Genomic DNA, 24,675 nt, shown 5'->3' on the forward strand with positions numbered 1-24,675 from the left:
GTCAGGTAGAATTCAATTTATAACTCCTGCGCACTAAAAAACTGACGTTATTACAAAAATGAACACATCGCAGAAATATCGTCAAAAAAAGCATCAGGATTGAGTAGATAATCAGTTGGTAACTGTCAAAGTGAATCAAGTTGACAGTGAGTTGGACACTGAAGTTGCGACGTCCACCAGCTACAGTGTCTGCTCACCATCACGCAAACCATTTTACTTATTTGATACTGTCAATTCATTAAAATACGTTTTAAATGCTTGAAATGGGTAACATTTATTTAACAAAAAATCTAACGTCAATACATGCTGTTTTTTATTGAATTTCGTTAACTTTAAGGGAAGGTTCTTTAGATCGATTACAATTAATGGCTATAAAAAAACAAGCGTCTTAACTTTTACGGTTATCAAGAAGTTATTAAAAAAAAAGATAATTACTTTGAACACGTGTGTGACAGCCTTTACCAATTCCTAGTGTTATTTGTTTTGACATGTGCCGTCAATGCTTGACAATAACTTGAATAAAATTCATAAGGGACTCTCACACTAATAAATTTATTGATTATGTATGAAAACAATATTTTTTTTTGCGAATTTACTTATAACTAAAAGTCATATAGGGGGCTGGTTCCTGATAATGAACCTAACGACGTGTCGAATATAACGGAAAATAAAAAAAACAAGGTGCATAACTCTCGTAACTCAACCGTGTGCTAATGGAAACAGGGCCCAACAAATACTTCCACACTAATAAATTAGTTTCGACCGTTCCCCGTCGTTCCGCGGCGCTGCACTCTGAATGCATGAAACCGGCTATGCGTTGTGACAACCCTGGATTACCCAGCATAAACTCAACCCCATATTCATGAACGCAAAGTTGAGAATCAAGGCTATGCGTAGTGGCAGCTAGATTTAGATTATTAAGAAATGTTTTTACAAGTTATTTTTTTTTTATAATACCCGTGTGGTGACGGGTTAAGAATTTCTCGCTATCATCGCATCTGTTTTAACCCTCGACGCAAAAACGACGGGGTGTTGATGTGTCTGTCTGTCTGTCTCATAACGTCTCGTTTGTCTGTCTGTCTGTGTGTGTGTCTGTCTGTGGCATCGTAGCTCCCGAACGGATGAACCGATTTCGATTTAGTTTTTGTTTGATAGCTGAGTTAGTCGGGAGTGTTCTTAGCTATGTTCCATGAAAAATCAGTCTAAATATGTCGCGATAGGGGTTTTCCTCAAAAATTGCAATTTTGTGGTTAGGTTATTAAATTAAATTAAATTAAATTTCATTTATTTTCAAAAACTCTACTAGATGTTAGTTACGTACAATAATACTTAAACATGTTAGTGATACAATAAATAACTTAACTAAATGGTATATTACTGGGCTTGTTATAGATCAAGAGCCCAGGCCCACTTGAACCTTCCTCAAATTCTCAAGGATGAAACTTTGGGACAATGTGAGTTCACATCGGCGTTTAATGTGTGCATATTTTCCAGTTCGGCCCATCGGCCCAATTTTTTTACTATCAAGTAGATGGAGAAGTGTGAAAAAAAAAATTACTTACTTTCCTTAAATTCTCAAGGCTGATTTTTATATACGTATTTAGAGCACGTTGTTAGAAAGTAGTTATCATCAATACCAGACCGTTTCCGCCGACACATAACTTTTACCAGACGCGACAAAGTTGGCAAAAAACGACTCTAACTTACCTCATTTTCTCAAGCCTGATTTTGTATATGATACGCAGGGACCTGTAACTAGACCATTTGTAAGCAGCCAGACCAATCGGATGGACCCAACCATCCGCCAGATGGAACCGGCTCCAAAGTTTCGATATGAGCATTAGTAGAATTGAAATATTCGGGTCTATAAAAGCTAAAAACTTGAATTTTCTACATTAAGCTACGTGTATATTGTATACTTGACGTAATAAGCGACTTTCAAAAATTTTACTTCAAAGAAATAAAAAAATGAAAGTTTATATGTGGTGCAAGATTAATTTTAAGCTATGAATTTTATTTACACTGCGTAAGTAGCATGTGTATTTTATTATAAATATAACTTTTACCAGACGCGACAAAGTTGGTAAAAAACGACTCTAACTTACTCTCATTTTCTCAAACCTGATTTTGATATATGATACATGCAGGGACCTGTAACTAGACCATTTGTAAGCAGCCAGACCAATCGGATGGACCCAACCATCCGCCAGACCGACTTAAAGTTTCGATATGAGCATTAGTAAATTGAAATATTCCGGGTCTATAAAAGCTAAAAACTTGAATTTTCTACATTAAACTACGTGTATATGTTGTATACTTGACGTAATAAACGACTTTCAAAAATTTTACTTCTAAGGAAGCTAAAAAATAGAAAGTTTATGTCATGGTGCAAGATTAATTTTAAGCTATGAATAATAATAATACTTGTAAACTTGCATATTCATATTTTTCATTTTCATTTTATATTATAAATAACGTAAACAAGGAAAAAACAATTAAATTTTAAATTACGTATAAATTAAATATTTAATTAAAGAAGTAACAATCAAATGTTACAGCAGTACCATAACTAAACGAAGTTTCCTTTCTCCTACAAAACATGATAACATACCTAATTGCTTCGAACTTTAGAATTACAAGGTTAGGAACTGCCAAACATTTTGTACTCAATACGAACATCACCTGATTGTTATAACCCATATAGGAGATGCTGAATTTTCGGACACGAGTCTGTTTTGGCATTCTTCAAATACATGTATGCCGTTATAAAAAGTTTAGAATACTTTACGTGTGTACACAACATATGCACTTAAACTTTCCACCTCATTTTTAACTGAACTTATATAAATGCTTAGAGAAAATAACTTTTATAGTATGCGAGGGATTTGACATTCATACTCTGCAACATACCTTTGCATAGTGCATACATATACATAGTGTGAGGTCCTCGCTTCAAATTAAAAAGGATCGATCTTAAAACTAATTTTTAAACCACCACCATGTTAAATGATCGAAAAAAAAGTTTAATTGTACTATTTCTTCTTTAAATTTATAATAAAATACATATGTACTTACGCAGTATAAATAAAATTCATAGCTTAAAATTAATCTTGCACCACATATAAACTTTCATTTTTTTATTTCCTTAGAAGTAAAAAAAATTTTTGAAAGTCGCTTATTAAATCTAGTATACAATATATACAATAAGCTTAATATAGAAAAATCAAGTTTTCACCTTTTATAGACTGAGATATTTTCAGATTCTACTAATGCTCATATCAGGCTTTAAGTCGGTCTGGCGGATGGTTGGGTCCATCCGATTGGTCTGGCTGCTTACAAACGGTCTAGTTATTACAGGTCCCTGCGTATGTATATACCAAAATCAGGCTTGAGGAAAATGAGGTAAGTTAGGGGTCGTTTTTTGCCAGCTTTGTCGCGTCTGGTAAGAGTTATATTTGTAATAAAATACACATGTACTTACGCAGTGCTCAAATAAAATTCATAGCTTAAGAATTGATCACCACATATAAGCTTTCATGTTTTCATTTCCTTAGAAGTAAAATTTTTGAAAGTCGCTTATTACGTCAGAGTATACAGTATACACGTAGCTTAATATAGAAAATTCAAGGTTGTTAGCTTTTTTATAGACCCAAGGAATCTTTAAGTTCTACCTCATACTTTCATATCGAAAGCTTTTAGAGTCGGTCACAACAGATGGTTAGATGATTACATCCGATTGATCACAGCTACTTACAAGCAGTCTACGATTATAGATTCCCTGCGTATCATATTATCCAAAATCAGGCTTGAAAAAATGAGGCAAGTTAGAGTCGTTTTTTGCCAACCTGTTGTCGCGTCTGGTAAAAGTTATGTTTATAATAAAATACACATGTACTTGCACGCAGTGTAAACTAAAATTCATAACTTAAAATTAATCTTGCACCACATATAAACTTTCATTTTTTTATTTCCCCCAGAAAGCAAAATTTTTGAAAGTCGCTTATGGCACGGTCAAATGTACAGTATACACGTAGCTAGTAATGTAGAAAATTCAAGTTTTAGCTTTTTATAGACCCAGAATATTTCAATTCTACTAATGCTCATATCGAAAACTTTAAGTCATCTGGCGGATGGTTGCAAGGTCCATCAAATTGGGAATGGCTGCTTACAAACGGTCCAGTTATAGGTCCCTACGTCTATCATATATCAAAATCGAACTTGAGAAAATGAGGTAAAAGTTAGAGTCGTTTTTTGCCAACTTTGTCGCATCTGGTAAAAGTTATGGCCGGCGGAAACGGTCTGCGACAATGATGATAACCAAGTTCTAACAACGTGCTCTAGCACATATATAAAATTGACAGCTTGAGAATTTAAGGAAAATAAGCACTTTTTTTTTTCACCTTCATCCATGATACCATGAAATTGGCCGATGGGGCCGAGCTAGAAAAAATATGCACACATTAACCGCCGATATGAACTACAAGAGTGGGGCCTGTAACAAAGGCGAAGAATTGAACTGTAGGCTATTCTCCTTATACTGATCAACATTTGTTCAGTGACTTTTTAAAAATTATGAAGTCTTTAAATTTTTAATTTTTCATACAAAATAAATATTAGCTTCAATGTACGCCATTATTGTTGTCATTGACGTTGTCTGTCACACTTTAGACTTAACAGAATTCGCAATACATTACCTCTTAGAAAAAACTTTCAAGGGTGATAAAAATCAAAATACAAGTTATTTTTAAAAAGTCGCCGAACAAATGTTGATCAGTATAAGGAGAATAGCCTAGAGTTCAATTCTTCGCCTTTTGTTACAGGCCCCACTCTGTATATGCCTGTATTTCTAAACTGAGTAGTCAGAGCTGAAACTGTAAGTTTCCGTGCCGCAGTTGACAAGTAAATGTTAAAAATTGTGATACGGTGACGTTGCCAGTTCAACACCCACTATCGTGAAACATATCCACGGTCAAACTTTTACGACACCCACGGGAGGAAATAGTGAAATTCTTAACCCCTTTTTTTACCTCATTGACGACCGGTCTGGATTCAGTCGGTCATGATGACCTGCCCTGCTCGCATGCCGCGGTCCTGGGTTGAATCCCGGTAAGGGCATTTATTTGTGATGAGCACAGATATTTGTTCCTGAGCTCATGGATGTTTTCTATACATATAAGTATGTATTTATCTATTTAAGTATGTATATCGTCGCCTAGCACCCATAGTACAAGCTTTGCTTAGTTTGGGGCTAAGTTGATCTGTGTAAGGTGTCCCCAATATTTATTTATTTATTTTATTTATTGTGTATTTATTCTAGCCTTCCAAGCTCATTCGTTACGTAAGCTTAATAGTAATCCAAATCCAACTGGACGTCCTACCCATTCATAGGTGCTTCTAGATAACTCGGCAAACGCTACCTAGAATATATTTAAATCTACCCCTGAATACGCTAATGGTCTTCAACTATTAGACGGAGCAAGCCACTGAACTATTTTGTTTTCTTTATCATCATTCGTCATCCCTTGCGTTATCCCGGCATTTGCCGCAGCTCCATGAAGAGCCTCAGAGTCCAACGACAACTAATCCCAAGATTTGGCGCAGTAGGCATCGTTTTACGAAAGTTGACTCTCGCTTATCTGACCTTCCATGACCCGAAGGGTAAACTAAAGTTTATTGGAATTAGTCCGGTTTCCTCACGATGTTTTCCTTCACCGAAAAGCAACTGGCAAATATCAAATGATATTTCGCACATAAGTTCCGAAAAACTCATTGGTACGTGCCGGGGTTCGAACCCGCGGTCATCGGATTTGAAAGCTCGCATTCGCCACCGCTTTGGTTACCAGCGCTTCTTGTTTTCCATAATTTCCACGTGTCACAGACTAGCCGAGGCGAAGACGATATGCCTCTGGGTCGACGTTCTGTTTTTCGTCACGTTCCTAAAGTCCGATTCTTGCTTCCGTCAGCCATTCTTCATTCGTCAATTATGGCCTGGCAGTCATTATCGTCTTCTTGACCCATAATGAGATTGCTTGGTCATATTCTAAGTTAGTACCGACCTAAGACTGCGAAAAACCACGAAAAAGATAGATATTTAACAGCGAAACATGCCGAAAAGGAAGATTACATTTGAAGTGAAGAACGAGACGGATTACGAATACAGATGAACAACGAACAATTGACCGTAGTTGAGAAACACCATCGACAATCGTGACGAATAAATAAAGAATGGCTGACGAAAGCAGAATCGGACAAATTTACACCAAGAGTATGCCGCAAAGACGTGGCCTAACTATGGGTGAAGCTCGCCCAGAAGATGCCTGTTCACCCTTGACTTAAAGTTCAATTGGGTTTATGAGCTGGAAATATGACCGCAAGAATTCCTTACCTCGCAAGAATTGCGCATAGGGAAAAGAAGAAGAGCAAAGCGCTTCAGTGCATGAATTAATGGAATATCTACGAAGTAAGAGGTAGCATGGGATGGTAGAATAAGCTCGTGTAGCTCTTGAACCCCCGAAGTGATTATATCTAGATAGAATAAATAAGTTAACCTATTTGGGCCATTTCAAGCGTGTCAAATTTTGCACTGACATTGTTGCTTACCTGTGTTAGGAAATAATATAATTGTTCCCATGGTCGTTGAACAAGTTTACAGGTTTTTAAAATCGTGGTACTCTTATATACTACTGTACTTATGTCTGGTGAGAGTTTTAATGATGTGGTGTCTATGTATCCTGTGATCCCATTTGCAACACCCAAACGAAATTCAACTCTAAATCCTCCAGGTAAAGTCCAAGTTCCTATAGCAAAGGTGGAAGAGGAAATCTTAAATAACACTTACAGTCAACAATGAATCCTATTACAGCAGCAGCAATAAGTGGAAATTCTATTGAAATTGAATCTTCTCTTAACAGTAAAAATTAAGGTGCTATTTCGATTGTTACAGAATATTGGTATTTCGATTGTTACAGAAGGTGCTATTTCGATTGTTACAAATTTTATGGATTAATATATTTTTACCTATATATATATATATATGTTTTCAATGTTTAATTTATTCTTTTTTTAAATAATAATAATTAAATTTAATGATAAGTTATTATATGCTGTGCCCTTGCAGGGTCCATGTGAGACATCATACTACATTCAATACCTGTACTGTAACCATGGTTTGCAATAAGAATTATGAATTATGAAATATTGAAGCTTCATAAAATATTTTTAAGGGTGAAATTGCATTGGTGTGCATTTGGTGCATAAAGGTCATGGCTGAATAATTTATTTAAAATATATTTTAGTTTCGAAAAGGTATAAATTCATGGTAGAATTCAGGCGCTTATGTTTTTTTTGGATTTGAATTGAAGTTAGGTTTCCTTTTTAGTCTAGTGGATAGTCAAATTGGAATAAATTATGGACTGAAGGTGGAAAAAGTGAGAGTGCATTTGAACTTTTGCATATTTAATTAGTTATTTCCTTAAAGGTGTAGGCATTTTAGTTTAGTGTGGTCCTTCAAACTGGATTGACGTCTTGAATGATTAACTTAAATTCGACTTATAAAGACGGGATATAGACCATGGGAGCTGACAAGCTAATACCAATATTTGGCGTAGGCACTAGTTTTACAAAAGCGACCTTGCCATCTGACCTTCCAACTCAGAATGGTAATCAGGTCTTATTGAAATTGGTCCGAGATTCCCTCAATGATGTTTTTCCTTCACCGAAAAGCGACTGGCTAATATCAAATGACATTTCGCACGTAAATTCCGAAAAAGTCATTGGTACGAGCCGGGGTTCGATCATTCCATTATTTTACCAAAATTAACATTTCCTTTAGATTCCACTAGTTGGAGTCACAAGTCCAGCAAGGTCTTTAAATACCTGATATTGTACAATAGGCTAGTTTTCTACTAGTCAAATCAGCTTCTTTTTAAGAACTGTCAAAACGATTTGCTAGTATATAGAATTACTATGAAATACTGAGGATTGACGTCACGGTCAATTCATTTACTTTATACCTTTCTCTTTGATTTATTAAATAGAAATTATGTTTAAACATAACTACTATCCATGTTTTTCTTCTAATTATGTGGTGCTTTATTTCGTGCACTGCATAAAATATTTTATATTAAGTATAGAAAACTAGCCTATTAAAAAACTAGTCCTTCTAACCGTATAGTCATGTTATAACTTTTTGATAACGTTTTGATACTGTATCTTCAGTTAAGAAACTCGTTCTTCAAGTTTGTATGAATCCTATAAACCCTGTTTTTTATTGAATTCCGTTAACTTTAAAGGAAGGTTTTTAGATCAAATACAATTAATTTCTCTAAGAAACTAGCGTCTTAACTCTTACGGTTATCGAGTTATTCAAAAAATAAAGATAATTACTGAACACGTGTGTGACAGCCTTCTTACCAATTTCTAATGTTATTTGTTTTGACATGCGCCGTCAATCAACAATAACTTAAGGTAGAGACCCTAACAAATTCATTTGTTGTGTACGAAAATGATGATTTTTTTTTAGCGAATTTAACTAAAAGTGATATACAGGGTGGTGCCTGATAATGAACCTAGCTACGTGTCGAATTTAACGGATAACAAGAAACATGGTGTATATATTTTAATAAACGCCTGACGCCTGTGGCTTTATTTTCAGAATAGTGACAATTGTCGCCCGATGTTCAATAAGGAAAATATTGACGCTGGGTAACAATGTTACTTATCGACCCAGTGAAATAGGCACATAATTGTCAGTGGTAAGTGTCACTGTCACTGTTGTGTAACAGTCCACTGATATAGTTAGTATTTAAATAGATATTGTACCTGATATGGCACAATTGGTTATCATTTCCCGTATAACGGCCGATACCGTAATTTATCACTAGCGCGCCGCCCGCATACGAAATGCGGCTGACGAAAACCCATGAATATTACACGATATGTACAGTTGAACCAAAATATGATTATAATATTTTATTGAATATTTTAGAGCCATGGAGCGCAGTGTGCGCACAGAGTAAAACGGATTAACAGAATCCGTAACTTCACGCTGCGCTCCAAAACAGGAAGGTACTGATGTTGGAGTTAAGACCGCCAAGCTGAGAAATGGGACTGGGCCGGCCATGTCTGTCGCATGCACCCACAGAGGTGGGCAAAAGTTGCCACGGTCTGGGTGCCGCGAGACGGGCAGTATCTGGCAGACCTAGGCGGAGATGGCGGGATGACCTGGACGCATATCTTAGCGACTGGCCGGAAATTGCTCAAGACCGTGACGGATGGAGATCCATGGGGAGCCCTTAACCCCGCAGTGAGACACCATGTAGGCTATTCAAAAAAATTGGAATTTATCAGGTCAGCGCAGAACGGTAAGCGCTGTGTGTAAGGGCAAATATGCTGGCCCGAAGGTTAGCTAGATATTCAAAAGCGATGAAGATTACTCTGTTCAAGGCATCTTGTTTATCTTTTTACACAGGCAACCTTTGGGTCAACTATACTCAAGAAAATTTCGTAGCTAAAAGTGATATACAGTGTGGTTCCTGACGTGTCGAATTTAACGGAAAATAAAAAACACGGTGTATGTATATATGTTTTTTTTAAATAATGTAGCTGACTGTACTCGGATCGTGATGTCTTTGAGCTAAGAATGATAGCTTCACGTCCTGAGGTGCAGCAAAATATCCGCAAAATACAGGTACATCATATAAATATTACATCTAAATCAGGGGCGGCTCACTCCGCGATTCTATCGCCGCTACAAGTACATGCTGGCGGCCGCGAGTTCGCGGCCCATTCAGTGGTGGCGAGCTTCGCGCGGCGCAATAGAATTCAATGTCGCCTACTCGCGAACGGTCCGTTTGCTAATGTAGGTAAGAAATTAGAATGGCGGCATTTTGTGAACATCAAAGCAGTGAGCCATCTGTACTTGTACTATTATTTATTCTGTGTCTAAATGTAGATATGTAAACAAATATTATAGCCAATACCACAAAGACATAATTGTGTAACTCCGTATAGACGGATGCTGTTCTAAAACAAAACGTACCTCAAAGCCCTAGAGAAAAAGGTACGTTGGCCTAGATAGCGTTACACCTTTGGGGAACGCTCGGCTAGATGGCATCAATATTAATATTTGATACTTCTTAACACATATCAAGCGTTAACAATATGGGCCAAATTGTCAAAATTGAGGTTCGAGGAGTTTTAAGCTTGTGTCAAGAGATGGCAGCGGTCCTGATGCACTGTGATAACAAAAATTGCTTTGACAGTAACTCTCTATAATACTCTTTACCAATGTCAACGTATGCGTTATGTTATTTCAGTCATTATAGTTTTCATAGCAGAGTCCATTGGAACCAAATCATAATAATATTGGGGACACCTTAAACAGATCAACCTAGCCCCAAACTAAACAAAGCTTGTACTATGGGTGCGACGATATACATACTTATATACATAGAAAACATCCATGACTCAGGAACAAATAAATATCTGTGTTCATCACACAAAGAAATGCCCTCACCGGGATTCGAACCCGAGGCCGCGACTCAGCAGGCAGGTCACTACGCGCTAGGCAAGACCGGTAGCCTTTTAAGTTTAAAATCTTAATAGCGTGTTTCAGCCATTTTTACGTTTCGATTAGCGACATCTACCGTGATATTGTGTAACTAAAACACGTCAATTATATTCAGGCCGCGTACGACGTCATATCTTAGAATACCAAGTGGCTATGAATATTGGCGTTTATATATCGCCCTTGTGCGGTTAAGCATTAAGATGGTTGCATTATTTCTGATCCGTCGTAGGATTTAGTTGTAAAAATGTTTTTTTAAGTTTAGAAATCTTCTAAAAACGAATCATATACTAAAGTATGATTTTAGTTAAGTATGTGAAGGAGAAAAGTTGGAAATAGAAAAGAGTTTTGGTTTAGATGGCGATTAGTGTTTAGGAAATAATCATAAACTTTTCACCACACCAACCAGTATAGGCTCTCTTTGCTATTCGAAAACATACATACATATAAATATAACATACATATAATCACGCCTGTCCCATAAAGGGGTAGGCAGAGCATATGAACTACTAAGTTTATTTGTTTAGTTTTAAACAATATAGACCGCCTTAATTTAACTAGTTCGACTAAAATCAAAATAACATAACGTCCCTACAAAATAATACGGAAATATAAATTCCATTCCCAACTAACTACATAATATGATTCAAATTACTGTAGCTAGAAATAGAAACCGGATCCGTTATCATTCGGCCGGATCCGGCTGGGCCGGCTCTGGTTTTTATAAGGATACCATACTTATATAAATAAATGACAGATATGTCTAAGTAAAAATTGTAACACTAATGCCAATCTGACTGAAAAAAAAATTGAAAATCAGAGGCTTTATAAGTATAAAAATGTCTCAAATGTACAAATTTTTCACTCGTCTTTTGTTTTTATTTGACTCATTCGTCGCCTTTCTGTTATCTAAACACGTAGCGTGATGTGTTAAAGGAGTATTTTTGTATTTTACCGGATCCGGTGATATTTATTGGATCCGGTAGATCCTAAAAGTGCCGGATCCAGCGGACCTGATTGCAATTCATATCTGTAGCGGATCGGAACGATATGCCATGAAATTTGTTTGGTATTTAATATAGAATATGCAATTTTGCAAATACTGCGGGAATAACTACAGTGTACCTGAGGATTATACTGAAATTGGATAGGTTTAATATTGTTTTTGCGACACGCTTTGGTTACCACGCTTTGATGTGAAATATATGTATTTTGTGAAAGTATATGAGGTAGTTACCTATACTTTATACAGCACTTTTGTAAGGTACTACCTAATTAATTATGAATTGTTTAATTTGTTTAATTTATTTATTAATTTTATAATTTAAAGTGATAAAAAAAATGTAATTTGTGATTTTAGGATAGGTTTTAATACTCATTTATATTTTTTCTTGCTGTGCATACATGTTTTGGACGGCATTCTTATTTTAAACCTGTAACTTGTAGCTGCTATAATAATGTATTGAATGTTGTCTGTTTTGTGTGCCTTATGAATAAAATAAAAAAATAATACGTGTGCCTTTGCGGCCACCTTTGTATTGATGAGACTAAAAAGAATGACTCAACTGTTTCCTTGGATCACAAAAATGTCGACATTAAGTGTCAAGAACTAAAACTAATATGTTTCCCGTCATAAAAATGTAGTCTAAAAATTAGCACTAGATTCCCTTGTTTAGTGATCACATGAGAGATATAACCAATTAACCATACTTTAAAACCTGTTTGACCTGGATGTAAAATTTCATCAAGATAAGATACGGATTATGATTAAATGAGGCAAATTTGGAGACGGTAAAGCATTTACAAATTCTAAATTATTATCCATCTTGGTCCCTAAACTACCATATTATAATCTGTACCTTTACGCATATAGGTATTAAGTCCAATTTAACGTTCAATACGCTAGTTTCCTTTACTTAAAATATGTACAATATTTTATGCAGTGCACGAAATAAAGCACCACATAATTAGAAGAAAAATATGGACCAGTATAGTTATGTTTAAACATAATTTCTGTTTGATAAGTCAAAGAGAAAGATATAAAGTAAATTAATTGACCGTGACGTAACTCCTCTGTATTTCATAGTGATTCCATTTTAGAAAATCGTTTAGACAGTTCTTAAAAAAGAAGCTGAACACTAGCCTATCAAATTTACCAGTTTTTTTCTATAGTAATAAAGAATTTTTAAATAATACCTAGTACAAGTTTATATATCATATTGTATTTATTGATAATGATCGTAAATATATGTACAATACATACATACTTACATATAATCACGCCTGTATCCCATGAAGGGGTAGACAGAGCACATGAAACTACTCATGTTTCAGGGCCACTCTTGGCAAATAAGGGGTTGAAAAAGAAAACGAAACTGTGACATTGCAGTGACAGGTTGCCAGCCTCTCGCCTACGCCACAATTTAACCCATATCCCACAGTTGCCTTCTACGACACCCACGGGAAGAAAGGGGTGGTGAAATTCTTAACCCGTCACCACACGGAAGTCTTAACCCGTCACCACACGGGAGTATATGTACAATGTCTCATTAAAATATAATGTTAAGTTGCCCATATTAGTCATAAGCTCTGTAATAAAATTGTAATTACTATTTTAAGACACCTTCACATAATATTTGCATGCTGTTTGTACACGGCTAAAAAGGTGAACCCAACGACTGTTTACTTATTTAACATCTGTAAAATATACCCTTTTTTGCAAATAAATTATTGTTTATTTTGTTTGTTAGTAAGCTTGACCCTGCAGGATCGGGTGTAGCCCGACATTTAAGCGCGCGTAGCACGCTCCTACATTCAGCAGTTCACCCGGACTCAGTAGAGTCGGGCGCAACCCGACATTCAACTCAAAAAGTTTGGAATCACTTTCCATCAGTCCCCTCCTTCCCGTTAAAGTACCATGTCACTTTAGGCTGAGATTTCTCCTCCTTCACGAGACATACCACATTAAGTTGCTTGTATATAACGAATGGTCCCAAAATGGTACCAAAGTATGTAGCGAAAACAATCGTTCTATCAATATTTCCTCAAATATATAGCATATCACCTAACAAAAGTTTTTAAATCATTTACCATCAGTCCGCTCCTTCCCATTAAAGTACCACGTCACTTTAGGCTGAGGTTTCCCCTCTTTCACAAGACATAAAAACTCAGTAATTTGCTTGTAAATTAAGAGTGGTCCCAAAAGAGTAGGTACTGTTGTTGGCTCTTACATTACTCTACTATTCAAATGTACCTTATCACCTTAATAAAGTTTTAAATCACTTACCATCAGTCCGCTCCTTCCCATTAAAGTACCACGTCACTTTAGGCTGAGGTTTCCCCTCTTTCACGAGACAGACGACAGTGAGTTGCTTGTAGATGACGAGTGGTCCCAATGTGGTACCGTCTTGGATGGTGGTCGTGTTTGTACCGTCGATGGCCAGTAGCTCTACTGACTTTGGTTTTACTGTGGACAAGAGAAAATTGGTGTTAGATATTTAGAATTGGTGTCAGTCAGGTGTAAAAGAGAAGTTTGAATATTTACTTATTTGAATAAAAATATTTTTGAATAAAAATATTTTTCACCACACCAACGATAAAGATCAATATTGCTATTCGAAAATGGATAGCAAAATTGCATTTTATCCACAAGAGTGCAAAGTAATTTCATACAAATTTTAACTTGCTGACTTGAGGTGGCTGGTCGAATTTACCTATAAATAATTATTATGCATCATAAATATTGAATAGATTGCTAGATTTGATTTAGTTTGATGTTTTATAGTCAGTCTTTTGTTCGTGTTGGTGTGGTGGACAATTTTGTGTTTCACTCGGCGGCAAAGTTTGTTCAACCTGCGTGCTTTGAAACCTTATTGGCACGTGCGGTTAAACAACAACTTTGCCCCCTTGTAAAACAAATAACTATTGTGGACTTGAAGACCAATTAATTAAATATTGAAATGAAATATATCATATTTGGCCGGTATTTTAAATTATCATATTCAAAATCGTGCAAAAACTTTTTTTTAACAACGCTTTCAATTAAACATTTTAGATAAATTATGAAAGGTTTTGGTAAATATTTTGTTTTTCAGTACAGGTTGTGCTTACACACTAGTGCGAGAAGTGATTCATTTCTTGTCAGATCGAGTTTTCGGAGGGCCATCTGTACTGAAAAACGTCGTACGATACACGTGCGAAAAGGAAATTCGTAACTCGTGTTTTAATTTATCGCCACTCGTTTCGAACTTCCTCTTTTTCGCACTTGCATAGTAAAGTAGGTATTACATTTTATTGGAATGAATATGGTGTGTCTAAAATATGTTTGCTTAATAAAAACTTGCAATTTTTTTTCGTGACAGCTTTGTGCTCTGTCAATCATTCTCAAAACCAAAGGCAACTAATTTTGACAGCGCATACCTCACAGTCAAATTGACAGGCTGCGATATATTAGTGTTAGCCGCGCGGTTAGGCCAGGCATAAATCCAGGCAAACAACAGATCTAGATTTATTGGCAACACTAATGTACTGGAATTATGGGGCATATGTGTTTACATAAACAGAGAGACACCTGATCTCTGAACTATAGTTTGAACATAACTAATTGGTCGGAGAACAAAACAACATACTTGTTTAAATAAATGAATATTTTGGTCATGCTTTAATTATGAACCTAGCCAAAAACAAAGATTGTTCTATGAGTCGTGCTAGTCGACGATATACTAAACATAATAGACTAGTTACTAGTCAAATCAGCTTCTTTTTAAGACGTCACGGTCAATTCTCTTTGATTCGTCACTTTATATCTTTCTCTTTGACTTATAAAATATAAATTATGTTTAAACATAACTACTGCCCATACTTTTCTTCTAATTATGTGGTGCTTTATTTCGTGCACTACATAAAATATTTTTCCCCTCACTAGCTCGGAAACACGTGTTTTGTCCTTTAATACCAGCGGGTAAAAACGCATTTTATCCACTAGTGGGTAAAGTAATTCCACCTTGAATAAAGTCAAATTAACTGCTTTAAAATTGATAAAAGTAGGTGAATCTAGTAATACAGATGATTTACCACCTAAGGAACTACTGGAAGCAGTAATAAACGCATTTTTTGCGTTATAGTTTCCTCGCTATAGTAAGGGGAAAAGTTTTGTGTTACACTCGGGTGCAAATGTATTTTACTTCTCGTGTGTTAAAAAACTCGCAAGTTCAGGATTCTATTCTCGATTCTATTCTCGAATTCCACACTCGGCGTTAAAATACAACTTTGCCCCCTTGTATAACAAATGACTATTATTTTAAGTATAGGAAACTAGCCTATTAGAAAACATTCAAACAAATATCTGAGTTCATCACACAAACCTCGGTCTCTTTAAACGTAGAGTGAATAGGCTATTACTTAATCGGTGAGCTCCATCTTAGACTCTGTCTTCACTTCCCATCAGGTGTGACTAGGGTCAATCGCCGATCAGTCCATAATAAAAAAAAACAAATGCCCTTACCGGGATTAGAGGTAAATAAATAAATATTGTGGACATCAGACCTTACACAGATCAACTTAGCCCCAAACTAAGCAAAGCTTGTACTAAGAGTGCTAAGCGACGATATACACACTTAAATAGATAAAATACATTCTTATATATAAGTACATAGAATACATCTATGACTCAGGAACAAATATCTGTGTTCATCACACAAATAAATGCCCTTACCGGGATTCGAACCCAGGACCACGGCTACACACATTTAAAATACCTGATACTATGATACTAAACTTTAATATCAATATTTATAACGCATAAGTAAATAAAATTACCATAAAAAGTGCATTTAATTCATCCATACCTAATGGGTAATTCTAATTAATTACCCTATTGAACAAAATTAACTAAATTATCACCCAAAAGTAGCATAATCACAATTTAATAATGACCCTAATTTAAATGCTAATTAGGCTTCAATAGTTTAAATTAGGTATTCATTAGGTTCGGCTAATTTTGATGAAGTATTTTTACAATAAACGTTGATCAAACTATGCCCACCTTTTAAAAGAATGCCCAAAATTCACCAATAGTCGTATACACCATGAAAGCACGTGATTTTTTGACAGTCATCCTATATGAAATATCAAGCGTCATTACAAAAGAATCATCAACAGAATCGGTCACAAAACATATCGACAAAATTATCAATAGTCTAAAAAGTTTAATAACACTTAAAGAGTTATGTACCACAGAATCAAGGTGAATGGTCGCCCGTATTCTTAGCGAGGGCCTTTTATCTTTAACACGACAGTTAATTAAAAAAAAAACTGTGCCCACATTTGAAATATTTTGTAGGTAATATATACATTCTTAAGTACTTTTTAAGGGTGCTAACTCAGACAAAAGAACAAACTGCCATCGTAGCAGACTTCAACGGATTCGTAACAATTATTTCATCATTTATACAAAATATATGGAGACCGCTAAGATGGCGCTCGAACCAGAAGTCACACATTCCAACCATTTTGTCAAGTCCATCACGTTTTAGCGGTTAGTTACGTCTATCTAAATATAAATCACACATATTCCAAACCATTCCACCATTCAAAACCATTCTGGGCATTCTGTACTGTCACTGACTGAGTGAAGTGAATGAATGAAATGAGTGAGTCGCATTGAGGGAATGTTATACGCACTGACAGAATTTTACGCGCTGAGTGAGCGGCATGTCACGCAAAGTAACAATGACTGAGTGTTACGCGCTGTCAGTTGGAGTAGTAGTAGTAATAGTAACTCTTTATTGTACAAAAACACATTAAAAATAACATACATTGAGATGCAAAGTACAAAGGCGAACTTATCTCTTAGAGGATTTCTTCCAGTTGACCTTTGAGTAAATGAGAGGAAAGAGTTAAAGAGGGTAGCAGAATCTAGCAATTGAGCATTTCTTTTTTTTTTGCCACTTTTATGAAGTGTGATATTTTTGAAAAAAAAAATGCTATTTCTACTCAGAATTACTAGCTTTTTCAATCCCAGTAGTTAAAAAAATTGTCCCATACGATTTTTTCTTATTTTGTTACCATTTTCAGTACATGTTGTATGGGGTAACAAAAGAGGAAAGTAACAAAAATGTATGGAAATTCTGGGACACTTTTTGTCTCCCGGTGAGATTGAAAGTACTCGTGATTCTGAGTACAATTGACCTAAAATTCCCTAAAACAATAAAATTTTTTTTTAATGGCAAAAAAAGAAATGCTTAATTAGTATTTGTAAATATTAATATCTATTTAAATTTCTGTTTTATTTTCCGCACCAATTGTAAGTTTCTGTTTGGTCCAATGGTTGACTGGTAGAGAATGCCTTAAGGCTTCAAGTTCGCCATTTGTACTTTATATTGTGCAATAAAGGTTAAATAAATAAGTTTCTTTACTGATGAAAATATCCTTAAAATTCCAAGCCGTTCAGTAAATATTCTAGATCTGAAAGTTAATTTAACTTTTTCTGTTTGTCATCTTAGACATTCAAATTATAGTAGAAGGCTATGTTTCATTAAGGTAATTATACTTTGTAACTGTATTTATTCTGCTGAAACTTCTTGTTAATTTATACAAGAAACTGATTCTGAGTTATTTAATTTGAAATAATTGTGTCGTGTTTTGATACGACATTGAGTCATATAAAATGCAGTTGGTCTTGCTACAGGAAACGTGAAGCAACTGTTTTATTATAAAACTAGGTTTTACCCGCGGCTCCGATCGCGTTAGAAAGAGACAAAAGTAGCCTATGTCACTCTCCACCCCTTCAACTATCTCCACTTAAAAAATCACGTCAATTCATCGGTCCGTTTTGCCGTGAAAGACGGACAAGCAAACAGAGACACACACTTTCCCATTTATAATATTAAGTATGGATATACTTTTATGAAATTGGATATTTCTTGCAGTAAAGAAGTCGGCAGTAATCCTGCTGCAGTAATGCCGTGCCTGAATTAAATACCTCTTAGCGTCATTTATTTACCTTTAAGACCAATATGCTAGTTTTGATTCCCTTGCAAATCTATGCAAAATTAATTGTAAGTCGACAGTTCGACACTTTTTATCTACTCAAGGCACTTTAGCCCGTTTCAACTAATTCTACATCTTGTTTGACAACATAGTGCTAAGTAATTACTTATTTAAAATGTAAAAAAAAACGAATATTCGCATCTTTGTGATCTTACGTAAAAATTATAAAACATAAATAAAACTATTAATAATCTCTCTACCCCTAATTGTGACGCGACGAAAAAAGTGGATAAAGGTGGAAAAATTATTAACCCTTTTTCTACAAATAAAACATCGAAATTGAAATTGAAGTTGAAATCCTTGTTGAAACCACAGCACTAGATTTATATAGAAGAAACAAGTTCATATATTTGTATGGCGGCCGAGCGTGTCAGATTTTGTACTGAAGTTGTTTTTTGCCTATGATTTTAAATATGCCTTAGGCCCTTGAGTGTGAATTTTATTTTGTTGCTATTAAATATCACGTAACTAGGTATTTTTTATGTTTTTGTTGAGTTCAACTTATAAAAATTGACACCCGAAAGCTGCAAGCTGCGAATAAAGACGGACAACTCAGTGGATTTTTAACCCCCGACGCAAAAACGACGGGGTGTTATATGTTTGACGTGTCTGTGTGTCTGTCTGTTTGTCTGTCTGTCTGTGTGTGTGTCTGTCTGTGGCATCATAGCTCCCGAACGGATGAACTGATTTAGATTTAGTTTTTTTGTCTGGAAGCTGAGTTAGTCGGGAGTGTTCTTAGCCATGTTTTACGAAAATCGGACTGTGTTAATTTACACAAACACATACTGTGTTAATTTGACACGCTAAGTAGATACGTTTGCTTGATCTATGGTACATAATTATGACATTTGGGGTTGAAATTACAACACAATAACAAACAAGCACACTGGTAGCCTAGCGGTAAGTACGTGCGACTTTCGTTCCGGAGGTCGCGGGTTCGTGCCCCGGCTCGCACCAATGAGTTTTTCGGAATTTATGTGCGAAATGTAATTTGATACTTGCCAGTTGCTTTTCGGTGAAGGAAAACGTCGTGAGGAAACCGGACTAATTCCAACAAGGACTAGTTTACCCTTCGGGTTGGAAGGTCAGATGGCAGTCGCTTTCGTAAAAACTAGTGCCTACGCCAAATATTGGGATTAGTCAAAGCGGACCCCAGGCTCCCATGAGCCGTGGCAAATGCCGGGATAACGCAAGGAGGATGATGATGATAAACATTAAATAAATGTCATATACAAAGAAAAAGAAGATTTTCTATGAAAGTAATTTAATTTGTTCTTAGAGTGTTAATGGCAGCGCCATCTCTCTTCGCTAGCTTGTAATCACCTGAGTTGATTCGGCTAGGAGGTCGAACCATACTGTTCTACCTCAGGGATGGCCAGAGGGCGCCACGAGCCTTCGGAAATGTCATATACTTAGAAATTTCGACCCTTGCTTTCGTGGACCGATAGCCGAGTGGTTCTGGCATTCGCCCGGTAAGCGGAGTACGCTGGTTCGATTCCAGCTCGGAGCACTGGAGGCTTCGGTCACTTTTTCTTTGTATAATATGACATTTATTTAATGTTTAGAACATAATAGTAGTGTTACTACTTAAAATAACAAGTTAAAATATTTTCTATGAAAGTAATTTAATTTGTTCTTAGAGCGATGATGATGATGTAGTTGAAACCATATCAAATTGATGTTACAGAATAGCCTTAACAGTTTACATTGCGTGGGCGTTTAATTACGATTAAAACGTTCATGTTTAATATTACTGTTAAAATTATAATTTACTAAATTGTGTAATTCGTCTTGCTAGTGTTCTATTGTAAGCGAAAATTAATGTTGATCACAATTTTGTCTAAAGCCTGTACTATAAGTTTTTTGATATTTTAGGACACGTAAATTAATAGCACAAGTGTGTGGGTTCAAGAATAAATAAATATTATAGGACATTCTTTACAGCAAAGACCAAAAAGATGATAGTTTAATGCCAAAGAGGAATGGAGAGGAGTCTGCTAAAGATAAGGAAGATAGACATATTCATATTCATATTCATATTCATTTATTTCGTTGTAAAGGTCATGTACATTAAATCAAGATGTTATAATATTATAAATGTCAGTCCATGACGCCCCGTTAGGGCACACAACATACTTATAACTAGTTAAAAACAAAATATAACAAAATGCATTTAAAATTACATAATAAATTAAATTAGAACATTATATAAATTATCCAGTCTAGCTATTGATTGAGAATAAATACCTACGTTAAATATATCAATTATCGCAGTTATATTATACATTATAAATTGTCATCATTAAGAAAATCTTTTACAGAGTAGTAACATTTATTAATTAATAGTTTTCTTAGCTTGTTTTTAAATATCACATATCGGGGTTCTTGTTTAATTTCATTTGGGATTTTATTCATAATAATGATACAATTGTAGTGTGGGCTATTTTTATACATTTGTAATTTACATTTCGGAACCAATAGTTTATTTCTGTACTGTTCCCTAGTTAGACAAGATCAGACACTCAATAATCTGAGGCAAAACTAAGATCATAGATCATAGATGCACTCAGTCAGGCCCAGAAACAGAAATGGAAATGGGCTATGTTGCATTTCTTCTGTCTGTTACCCTCCGTGAATCTTTCTCACTTGATGATCTCATCGGAAGATCAGCGCTGGAAGTCCCCAGCAACACGCTGAGATGAGGCGGTTTCGTGGCACTTCATTATTTTCTGTCTTATTGTTATTATGTGTATTTTGTCCTGCCTGTGTTCACGAATAAATGTTATTCTATTCTATTTTATTATATAGGCTCCAGGATGATAGATGGACCACGCGTACGACAGCTTGGAGGGGTCCAGATGGAATAACTAACCTAACCACAATTTAAAATTTTGAAAAAACCCCCGACTGCGACACATTAGACCGATTTTCATGAAACATGGCTAAGAACACTCCTGACTAACTCAGCTTTCAGACAAAAATAACTAAATTTAAATCGGTTCATCCGTTCGGGAGCTACGATGCCACAGACACACACACACACAGACAGACAGACACGTCAAACTTATAACACCCCGTCGTTTTTGCGTCGGGGGTAAAAAAGAAAAAGGAGCCGGCCATTTAGCACGTCGGAAAGAAGACCTGGTTAAGGTAGCAGGGATCAATTGGATATGGGAAGCCCAAGACCGCATGAAATGGAGCCAGCTGGATGAGGTGAGGGCTATACCTCAAATGGTGTAACATAACAGGAATGTTAGATTAGAATAAGTTATTTATTACCAGAAATAAAAGGCTTTTTTTTTTTTATTTTATAGGACTTTCTTACACAGATTGACTGAGTCCCACTGTAAGCTTAAGAAGACCTATGTTGTGGCTACTCGTAAAACGATATAATAATATGTAGTATACAAATACTTATACACGGACAAAATCCATGACACAAAAACAAATACCTGGCTCGACACACATTTTTACTGGGCCTTTACCGGGATTCGAACCCAGGACTATCGGCGTCGCAAGCAGGGTATCTACCAATTAGACCAACCGGTTGTCAGTGAGTATAATTCTCTCAGATCTCATTTAACTCTGCACTTTATTCGGTTACAATCAAGTAATAATGTTAAACAGTGTATTGGCGATTGGCGACAATTGGTACAGTTGCAAACAGAAGTGTTACGGAAAGGATTAAAAAAAGTGTCGAACTAAAACTTTCGAAATAAAAATCGTCTAAAATGAATTCACAATTCATCCCGACGTTTTCCATTTATTTGACGACCGGTCTGGCTCAGTCGGCAGTGACCCTGCCTGCTAAGCCGCGGTCCTGGGATCGAATCCCGGTAAGGGCATTTATTTGTGTGATGAGCACAGATATTTTGTTCCTGAGTTATGGCTGTTTTCTATGTATATAAGTATTTGTATATTATACATATCGTTGTCTGAGTACCCACAACACAAGCCTTCTTGAGCTTACCGTGGGACTCAGTCAATCTGTGTAAGAATGTCCTATAATATTTATTTATTATTTATTCAGCAAAGAGTATTCATTAAAGTTAAACAAATCAAATTAATAGAAATATTAATAAATAACAATATTCATCATAAGCAAAGTAGCTATACACTGATATCTGATCTGACGAAAAACAGACCTGACGCATTCTAGACGCCGTCAAAAAGAAGTATTATTTATACTTTGTATCAGATTTTATTTATTAATCTTTATTGCACTAATAAAAATACAAATGGCAGACTTTATACCTTAAGGCATTCTCTACCAGTCAGTTCACGAATTAGAATGCAGTGAGAAAAATAATCAAAAGAGTACCGTCAACTGGGGTGACTTTAGAAAAATGTGGGATTACTTTGATGGTATTTGAACGGCTTTGAAATTAGCATTATTCATTATTTACTAAGACTGTTCATGTAACTAGTTAGATCAACAAATATTCATGTAAACATACCATAGAAAATCGCGACTTTACAATTCAATTCAATTTTTTTTTTTTTTAATGTTTACAAATAGCATGCATTTATTGAAACTTACATCACATGACAATTATATTATAATAAAATAAAAATTAAAATTAAATTAAACTAAATAAATCTAAAATTAAACTAAAGTAAATCTAAAAACGGCCCCTGTGGCATAGTACCGAAGACGCTGGCAGCATTTCCTCGCTGGATTGTCAAGCTAATACGCTGAGCGAGGAAGCTGCCAGCTCTTCGGTCACCGGTGGCGTCTCTTAGTCTCTTCGATAAGTCCTTGAAGAGACTCAGAGCGCCAGGGCCCCACGGACCAAGGGTCTCGACGCCGAATGGAATAAAAATATATTCGGCGCCGAGACCGCTGTATTTTCCTACCTTTATTTTCTCGGCCGCCTCTGCTGCTGCCGCTGCCCTCACAGAGGTTCGGTGGAGATGAGACGGGGCCAGTGTGTCAACGCAAGTTGCGTCCCAAACCAGCACCCGTCCCATATTCCACGGAACCAACGACATCCCATCCGGTCTCTTACCGTCCGTCCTAGATATGCCGGTCGGCTCTAAAAGGGCCGGCACATTGACTGACGCAAGAGACCGGCGGATCATTCAATTCAATTCAATAACTTTAATGTCAAAAACAACACACGTCAAAAATACAAAAAATAATAATACAATAAATAAAGAATTAAACTAGTCTTAAACAACTAAGTCAAAAATAATCATAAATACTAACAATAAACATATTTAAAAAAAAAACTTACTAACAGTATGACGCCCCCTCGTTTTAAAGCCACCCAGGTTGTTCGTAATTATTTTATAAAACATTTTTCTCGCCGACTGTACCAGTATCAAGAGAAACGGAGGTACAGTGGAGCTCGTTAGCAGTAAATATTTGTTTGTCTGTCAGTGCAGTAATGAGAACGGTGTGATACAGTAAGTAGGTTAACCTTATTTATTTCGACAAGACTTTTATTGTGAATTCCTTATTTGAGTAAACAACCTTTATTTCGTACCTATTGTGTGTCCATTTATTTATAGACCAGCGCTGGAAGTCGTCAGCAATATGCTGAGGTGAGGCCATTTCGTGGCACTTTATTACTTTTCTATGTCAGTGTAAAATTGTTTATTATCTGTGTGCTTTCGAATAAAAAATATTCTATTCTATTCTATTTGGTTAAAATTTTACTGTTTAAGGGCTTTTTAAAACTTTTTTGGACATAAGTGTATTATTAGCATTCAATTAATATTTTTTAACAAAAATCATGAGCATAATTTTGCGCTAGTTGGCGTGATTGACGCGTGATTGTCGCTAGATGTCACTTAACTAACTTTTTTTTTCCTTTGACATTTTGTTTTAATTTCTTGTGTTTTTATATATATATATATATATATATATATATATATATATATATATATATATATATATATATAAGATTTTTTAAATTCCTTATTTATTATATTTTTACTTTTGTATTTTTGACATAATGTGTTGTTTATGACATTAAAGGTTTTTGAATTGAATTGAATTGAACTATGCCTACACAAATAACCCGCTTTTAGTAATGTACGGAGTTACAACCCTT

The 24,675-nt window shown here is 35.6% G+C and overlaps 1 protein-coding gene across 6 annotated transcripts in view; it reads right to left on the minus strand.

Moving 5' to 3' along the window:
* Positions 1 to 24,675, minus strand: part of LOC125236967 (nephrin-like) — an 835,833-nt gene that overhangs the window by 156,925 nt on the left and 654,233 nt on the right. For all 6 annotated transcript variants that reach the window (XM_048143884.1, XM_048143886.1, XM_048143883.1 and 3 more), the window contains exon 5: positions 13,854 to 14,033. In XM_048143884.1, the coding sequence (XP_047999841.1) occupies positions 13,854 to 14,033 (180 nt within the window). The remainder of the gene's footprint in view (positions 1 to 13,853; positions 14,034 to 24,675) is intronic.

This window comes from Leguminivora glycinivorella, chromosome 20, assembly GCF_023078275.1.
Source record: "Leguminivora glycinivorella isolate SPB_JAAS2020 chromosome 20, LegGlyc_1.1, whole genome shotgun sequence".
Lineage (NCBI taxonomy): Eukaryota > Metazoa > Arthropoda > Insecta > Lepidoptera > Tortricidae > Leguminivora > Leguminivora glycinivorella.